This window comes from Cucurbita moschata, unplaced genomic scaffold (genome assembly GCF_002738365.1).
Source record: "Cucurbita moschata cultivar Rifu unplaced genomic scaffold, Cmos_1.0 Cmo_Scf00021, whole genome shotgun sequence".
In the NCBI taxonomy this organism is placed as follows: Eukaryota; Viridiplantae; Streptophyta; class Magnoliopsida; order Cucurbitales; family Cucurbitaceae; genus Cucurbita; species Cucurbita moschata.
The window spans coordinates 2562588-2570634 of record NW_019268537.1 but is presented as its reverse complement, the minus strand read 5'-3'; the positions used below and the strand labels follow the sequence as shown (position 1 = coordinate 2570634).

Below are 8047 nucleotides of genomic sequence, written 5' to 3'. Positions count from 1 at the left end.
CCCCCCCCCCCCCCCTCGAATGCTATGGCCTTGTGCCACCGCCGTCGCTTACGATACCCTCGATGAGGTTGGGTCTCTGCAGCTGAGGGATTCTGTGGAAACTCTCGGAATCCTATGGCACATGCATGTCCAGCTCAATTTCTAGTTGATTTCTCAATGACCCAGGTCGGTAATTTGCAATCTTGACCTTCTAAGAACTCTTCTTTTTTGAAATATAAAGTTTCCCGGTTCCAATTTGAGAAAGAATTGAAGTTTTTAGGCATTTTGGGTAGTGAGAAATATCTGTCTGATGAATTGACTTTCTTGTCTGTGCCAATTGCTTGTTTGCATCAATGCAAGAGGTGCTTTGTCTTCGAACCTAATACATGTCACTAAGAAGAATGCACATAACAATTTGTTGTCAACCAATGAATCTTCATGTACATGTATCTACTCACTCATACATGTACCTATAAGTGACTCTTCTCGAACAATAGTGGTTTTAAGGGCTTCGTGAATAGATACACGTTTTGCTCATCACTTCTATAAAACTCGAGCTCAACAATGCCTTCTTTACACAAATCACTCGAGAAATGAAACCGAACATAGATCTAGTTACTCTTCTTTGCAACACAAGATTTTAAGACAACTTGATAGTTGACAAATTATCACAATAGATAACAACCGAAGTGGTCTGTTTTTGTAGTTGAGAGTGTCACAATCGGCTGTTTCCTTGAAGATCACTCCTAAACTTATCATGAAAACACTTCTTGAAGTGCTTTTGTGGTCATTCATATGCATATCACCTGCATAGTAACAGCCATTGGATGCTCCATGTACCTATTTATCATGCTAACATCATTCATCATGTTTGGTCTCGTTGAGATAAAGTAATTATTATTAACCTCTCGCAGCTTCAAACCCAATTCTGATGGAGTTCCAAATGTGCGTTCATCCACTTTAAAACATTTAAGCACCCCTTGAGCCTATTTCTTCTAATAGATAAAGTTGCCAACTACCGTTTGAGTAACGTCTACTCCAAAAATAAATGAGACAGAAAATAAATGAGAAATGTCTCATTTGAGCAAGATCTGTCATTTAAATTTCTTTATCGTGCTCTTCTTAAAAACTTCAAACATTCTTCATTGAATGAACCTCCCTTTTCAATCTTCACCTAAAACGAATTCCATCTTTTCAAAATGCGAATCAATGCCATAGTACTTTGCCCTCGAAGCTTGATTCAGAGCTTTCTTCAACCTATATACTTTATCCTCTTTTATCTTTCTACACCAAATCATTGGATTGCTTCACTTACACTTCTTAAAGCTTTCCACGTAAGAAAGCCGACTTCACGTCAAGTTGATAGATAGTCCATGATTTCTACGATGCAAGTGAGATTATAAGCCTTAGAGTATTTTGACTTGCTATTCATATTGAAGAGTCCTTCATAGGTACATTATGAGTAGATACATGTACATGAAGATTCATCGGTAGATAATACATGCATTCTTAGTTACATGTATTAGGTTCATACATGAATAATAATGCTTAATTAAGTACCTGTTTTTGATACATGAATGACATTAGGGAATGTCCCAAGTCATCTATATATGTGTGTGTGTCGGCACTCAGTGAAAAATGAAGAACGTAATTCTGCATCATTTCTAGTAATACAAAGTTCTCCTCCCACTGGTTACGGTCCAAGAAGTCTCAACAGCCAAGTGGTTCGAACACCCAGGTGCGAGCTAGTGAAGGTTGTGACAGGGACAGTAATAGCCTCAAGATACGTCGAGTCGAGGTATTTTTACTATGTTCTGTATTTACGAGGTATCAACGACCCCGACAATGCTAATGAAACGAATCTTTAAGGTCTGGATTATGATTTAGTTATATGTATTGAACTTGGTTATAGAGTTGCAGGCACATTTGCTTTCTATTCTATTATCCATCAAAATTGCCTTTGAATGTTGTAAGGGAAGGAAGATCTTGAGTAGGAGTGGAAAATTGGGTGGCCGACCGGCTCTGATAAAATGGTCTCTTGTGTTCTTGTTTTTGTCCTTACTCATTTGAACCCATCTCTACTTCTATTCTCTGTTCCTGTCGTTTTGCAGTATTAAGGTTGCGTTTTGACTATAAACTCCAAACATAACATAATCTTTGTCTCTCTTTCTTCCCTTCCCCCTTCCTTACAGACAAACAGACAGTCAGTTGTTCATGATGTCTTCTTTCCCATGGATTCTCTGAGGACCCTACGCCTACATTTCTTGCTCCTTTTTTCGCTTCCCTTTTATCATGCCTGCCTACCTTTCCAATCCCAACTTCATTTTAGGTTCTTTTACAACTGCTCGGTCTCTGTTTCCGACCGTTCTTAGTTTCATATCCAATATTTTTATCGTTAAGTTGTATCAGGTCAACACTTAAGTCACATTGTGAGATCTGAAACCTTCCTTTTAAGGGTGTAAAAACCTCTTCCTAGTAGACGCGTTTTAAAAGCAGGCAATATCTACTAGTGGTAGACTTGTACTGTTACAAATGATATCAGAGCCTGTCACGGAACAGTGTGCTAGTGAGGACGCTAGGTCTCCAAGGGGGTGAATTGTGAGATCTCATGTGGGTGGGAAAGGAGAACAAAACATTCTTTATAAGGGCGTGGAAACTCCTCCCTAATAAAGAAGAAAGCTACTCAACACAAGCCACACCACTCGTAAGAATGCGTGGACATGCCACATCATGTGTCAATTCTCACGTTCATGCATACGTGTCATTTTATATTACAAATTTACTTAAACAAATAGTTTCCCTAATAATACTATTTTATTACTAGGTTGGATCATTAGAAACGATTTGCGTGAAACAATCCAAAAATTGCTTTAAAAATTTGTCAAACAAATTTGTCCCAAAGAGTTGAATTAATTAATATTATTATAATAAAAGTTAGAGCTAGCGAAGACCTAAATGTAATCGAATAATAACTTCAAGTGACAATCAGACAAATATGTCAATGGAAATGGTTATGAGATAACTTTTTTTTATATAAAAAAAAATTCCACGTGGATATTCATCCTATCATATTTGTAATATGAACTTATTTTACTTTTTAAACCTATATATGATAATCTAATGGTTGACATTTTATGGTAAAACATTTATGGTAAAAAAAATTAAAAATATTTAATGCTTGTAATCAATATTTGTGGTACATAAAAAAAAATATGACAATACTATTAGACGAACACGACTCTCTACAATGGTATGATATTGTTTACTGGGCTTTGCATTGAACTTCCCAAAAAACCTTGTAATAGAGATAGTATTCTTGATTATAAACTCATAATCATTTTCTAAATTAATTGATGTGAGACTTTCATCATTCAACACCTTCCCTCGAAGTATGCCTCCTCTTAATCGGCTAATGTCTCCCCCTTAATCGGCTCATTTAGGGAATGATCATGGATTTATAATCAAAAAATTATATCTCCTAGTACGAAGATTTTTCAAGAAGCTAAAAACAAAATCATGAAAGGTAGTAGATAATATCATACTGGCCTAAAGCAAAATTAATATGATAGGGTTGTGGAGAGTGGGAATCCATCTAATATGATAATATGATATCAGAGTGATGAATTGAGAATCCCAATGCCCAAATCAGAATGATAGCAAAGAAAAACGGACACACAAAAACATAGAGAAAAAGGGGGGGCCGGTTCTGATCCGGAAACCTGCGCAGAACAGAGGTTTCGGGTAAAATCCAAAGAGACGAGGGAAGGAAGCAGCAGTCGAAATCAAGCACATTAACTCCAGCCTGGTAGAGTACTCTAATCGCACTCCCAAGGAAACAACTCCGTCCAGCTAGTTCCCCCTGTTCTCACTTTGGCCGGCAAAAAAGAAGAACCGATTAACAAAAACAAATATAAATTCTCCGGCGGTTGCTTTTGGAGTGGTGGAAATGGAAACATGTCCGGTTTTGACTTTGGAGCAAGAGAAAAAAGCCCTCTAGGGTACACTTTCTGACATGAATGTCAGCTCCAGAAAAGGTGTCTCTCAACAGTTGATTCTTCGTTAATTTTAGATGAGGATGGTCTAATCAAATCAAGCTCTCTCCAATTTTACCGGGAGTGACTGCAGGAGGGTATTCGGGATTGCTGCTCAATCGATTTAAAAAAAGATATATCACAGCGGCTTCTTCGGGATTGGAAACCAGAATCAATCGCGTTAGGTAAAACAAATTTTTAGCCGCTCTGAAATTTGAATGTTGTGTGTATGTGTGAGCGTGAGGTATCATTCTTTTTCGTTTTTCCGGGAAAATATTTCCATGTTTGGGGAGATGGGAAGTTCTTGAATCTGGGTTTTAGTTTTAAAAAAGAATTTAAAAAGGGTTGGAGAATGCATGGAAGTGCTAAAAAACAACCCATTTTACTAGCCGTTCACTTCCCTTATTAATTGCAGAGAGAGAGAAAGAGACAGTGGCTTTCATGGTTGACCTTCAATCAGTGAAACAGATAATAACAACTCATTTCTCCCCCTCTCTATGTCCATACCCCATTTATTCCTTCTCTCATCTGCCTGTCGTAATAATCTTTGATGTCTATTCAGGCGCCCCTCTTCGTTTCTGGTTGCTTTGGGGGGTTCTTCTGTACAGTTGCTGTAACATATTGTGGAGTGCATTTTCCTCTGTTCCTCTAGGCCTCAAGGTTTTCTCTCCTTTTCTTGCATCTTCATTTCTCTTTTCTTGTTTCTGTATTAACTGATGTGCAAGGGATTATGGTTCCTCAATCATTTTCCACTTTATGCTTTTCTTCTCCATTTATTTTTAACCCCTTTTGGTTGAAGCACCAACTGGATAACCTCTCTTCCATGATCATGGAGAAAGGAAATTTGGGATTTCCCTTTTGTAGCTCTTATATAAGTCAACAGATGTAGCATTTTTTTAATGGGGTTAATTAGATCTGCTTTGTTAGTTAGATTTCTGATTCATACCATGATTTGGATTCTCTCTTTTGATTCCACCCAGCAATGCACAGAATTGGTGAATTCCTATATGGGTTTTCTCTCAGTTCTTTTGAATTTTCTTTCAGCCTTGTTTGTAGTTTTCTGTTTCTAGTTTTAAGATTAACTTACAAAATGGTCGGATCTAATTGGGACTACCAGACAAAAAAGGGTGGTGGGTACTTTGAGAGGGGCCGATATCGGATACACTTCGATTTAATATTTTGATTTGGGTTTTGTTTTTCCTTTCAGATTTAGGAAGATTTCATAAATTCAAAATTTCTGTCTTTTTGTATGAACAGGACACTGAAATTCCATGTGTACAGTTTATTGTTTAGGGTATTTAGTCTACCCCTTGGAAATTAAGTTCTTAACTGGATCTCCCTTGCGAGGTAGGATAATATATTAGAAAAGCACCACGAGTTCTTGATTCTAAGTAGTGAAAGTGCTCGAGTGGCTTCTTTTTTTTCCTTTCCCTGCTTATAGTCAGTGGAATGATAATCTTGTTTTTTGACTTCTGGGAACCATTGCTACGAAAACTTTCTAATTGTGACTTACAACTTAAAAGTTGGCCTCTTTTATACTTCTTGAGCTGACCTTCTGCTATGTAAATTGATAATTTATTGTGTAATTGTACGATGGTGGAAGGTTTTGACTTAGTTTTTTTCACTTTACTTTTCTAGCCTATGAATGACAGACTCTCCAAATATAGCCATATCAAGCCAACTTTGATGCATGTCTTGACAAATTCCATTTGAACAGTCCATGTGAATCATGAAAGTTGGTAAATCTCATATTCTTCCCCTTTGCCCCTGCCCATAAAAAGTCGAAGAAAATAAAGTTTTCCTTGGGATTTATATTTTATTTCTTTTACAGAGGGCGAGCCTGTAGTTTCCCATTCAGATGCTAGCCCCAAGTTTATTCCCAAGTCTTTTGAGTGTGATAACGATGCTCTTGACTCTGGTGGGATGAAGCTTGAAGATCATAAAGATTTTACAGGCCTTCTCAAAAGTAACGAGGATGCCAATCACAAGAATAGTGTTGTAGGTCTTGATGATCTTAATGAATTTGACGAAGTTAAAGCCTTTGTGCCATCAATCACTAATTCTTCTAAAGTAGACTTGTTTGAGGAAGACTCGGAGTTATACATGGAAAAGAGTATTGTTGAATGTCAACTTCCTGAACTCATAGTTTGTTACAAAGAAAACAGCTGCAATATTGTGAAGGATATTTGTATTGACGACGGAGTACCTTCTCGAGATAAGCTCTTGTGTGGTAGTAGTAGTTTGGATGAGAAGGCTGTCTGTGTCATTCTCCCTCCTGAGGAAGATTGGAAGGACGAGTTGGCAAGAACGCTAGAGGAAGGAGATATGTTTGCTTCCGACGATTCAGAGCATTCGGAATCTTTTGGCAAAAAGGATTCACCCAAACAAAGCGATTTCGAGGATTTGGCTAGAACACCCGAGGCAGAATATGATGTGGATTATTTTACTGACAATGATATACTAAATCTTCCAATGACAGACTTGTTTACAGAGAGCGTAAAGCCATTGACCAACAATAAGAATGAGCCTAACCCTCAGTCTGAACAGGTATGTTTTTTCTTTTGGCATAATGGATGTTCAACCTACATCAAGAACATGTATCACTGTCTTTAGTTGAGACTTTCATTACTGTTCTTGTTTCTAGCTCGCATTATCATTCGTCGAGTGTTATGCACAATTAATTGTATGGATCTCTTGGAGCTCTGGACGTTGTTATCAGTATGTTAGTTTAAAACTCTCTAGTTGTAGCCAAAGAATGTTGGGGTGGGGGTTGGCTATGACTGAAACTTTTTAATTTGAGTTCTTGTTGGCTCTTTCAACTTAGTCATGATGTAATTATGCTTGTGGGAATTTTGTGTGTTAGAAGGTGACTGTATTTGTTTCTTCTCATGCAGGTTTTTATCGAAACTACGAGTTTGGAAGTCCCTGTTTTGGCATGTGTAGCTGAAGAATCTTATAGTGACACCAGAGAAGAAATATCAGAAGTAGCTTCTTCAGATCTAGCAGCTGAAGAGCCCAAAAATAGCGATTCTGCGGAGGATATATCATACAATAGTAAAATGGACAAAGGAAACATTACTTTTGATTTCAATTCTTTTGCATCCACAGCTAGTGATGGACTGGAGCATTGTGATAATGGTGGCTTGAACTCTTCAGCTCCTTCGACCAGTGCCTCGGTGGATTGCCTAGACAGTAGCAGCTCCAACCGCTTAGCTTCAGCTGACAAATGTCAAGCACATTGTTACGATTACAGTAGTAACCCGAAACGTGTGGAGTATGAAGACTTGCTACGAGTGGAATATGAAGACTTACATAAGGCAGAAGTTGGGAATTCTGATAGTTATTCAGTTTCAAGCCAAGTTCAACATGGCGTAGGTGAAGCAAGTGTCTCTTCTATGGTATCTTTGGGGAGTCTGTTGTCTAATTCGGGCCGTATAGGTTACTCCGGCAGCATCTCTCGTCGTTCTGATAGCAGCACGACCAGCACCCATTCCTTTGCCTTTCCCATGTAAAACTCTTGATATCTCTTAATGTGTACATATTTCTTCTAATCATTATCGTCCGGAATTAATGGGAGCAAAATGTTTATCTTCCTGCAGATTACAATCCGAATGGAACAGTAGTCCTGTTAGAATGGCTAAAGCTGATCAAAAACATCTACGGAAGCTTCGGGGTTGGAGACAAGGCCTTCTATGCTGTAGATTCTGAAAGCTTCTACTAATTTATACCCATAGGTTTAGTGTCTAAAATATGCATTTTACCCAAGTTTTTTTTCCTGCCGAGTCACATGAATATAGTCAATCTCTACCGCTTTACCTTCATTTGTCCGGCTCTCTTTCATATGCAATATCAACAGGTTATAGAATTTAAGTTCAAAAAAAGGCCCATTTCTGCTCAACTTACAGAGAATGTTTACATAATGTAAGGCCATTTTACAAGATTAGCTGAAATACATGTTTGTTGGTTCGAACACTGAGTGATTATAAAAATGAAAAGGCTGCAGATCAACATTGTTTTACTTGTTCTTAACCAGCATG

At 37.8% G+C, this 8047-nt stretch overlaps 1 protein-coding gene and 2 long non-coding RNA genes across 10 annotated transcripts in view; 2 read left to right on the top strand and 1 right to left on the bottom strand.

Moving 5' to 3' along the window:
* The window catches only part of LOC111458645, a 12902-nt gene extending 10356 nt beyond the window's left edge, over nucleotides 1-2546 (bottom strand). The window contains exon 1 of the long non-coding RNA XR_002713161.1: nucleotides 2487-2546. This is a non-coding gene — a long non-coding RNA (uncharacterized LOC111458645). The remainder of the gene's footprint in view (nucleotides 1-2486) is intronic.
* Nucleotides 16-2010, top strand: LOC111458644. The gene is made up of 2 exons (XR_002713160.1): nucleotides 16-165; nucleotides 1567-2010. It is a non-coding gene; the product is annotated as an uncharacterized LOC111458644 (long non-coding RNA).
* A 1085-nt stretch (nucleotides 2547-3631) lies between the features above and the next one.
* Nucleotides 3632-7980, top strand: LOC111458170. Of its 8 annotated transcripts, XM_023100672.1 has the most exons (7): nucleotides 3632-4195; nucleotides 4426-4670; nucleotides 5649-5749; nucleotides 5842-5976; nucleotides 6085-6557; nucleotides 6905-7518; nucleotides 7610-7980. In XM_023100672.1, exons 3-7 carry the CDS (start codon nucleotides 5740-5742, stop codon nucleotides 7716-7718), a joined length of 1341 nt encoding a protein of 446 aa, XP_022956440.1. In that variant the 5' UTR covers nucleotides 3632-4195; nucleotides 4426-4670; nucleotides 5649-5739; the 3' UTR covers nucleotides 7719-7980. The 8 variants fall into 8 exon arrangements, with proteins under 8 accessions (XP_022956440.1, XP_022956434.1, XP_022956439.1 ...); XM_023100666.1 differs by having other exon boundaries at nucleotides 4573-4670; nucleotides 5842-6557; XM_023100671.1 differs by having other exon boundaries at nucleotides 5649-5745; nucleotides 5842-6557.
* The last annotated feature ends 67 nt before the right edge of the window (nucleotides 7981-8047 follow it).

Excerpts from the sequence above, each read along its gene's own strand:
- LOC111458170 (XM_023100668.1), top strand. Across the intron at positions 6,558-6,904 it reads CTAACCCTCAGTCTGAACAG|GTTTTTATCGAAACTACGAG; the intron begins GTATGTTTTTTC and ends CTTCTCATGCAG. Across the intron at positions 7,519-7,609 it reads CATTCCTTTGCCTTTCCCAT|ATTACAATCCGAATGGAACA; the intron begins GTAAAACTCTTG and ends ATCTTCCTGCAG.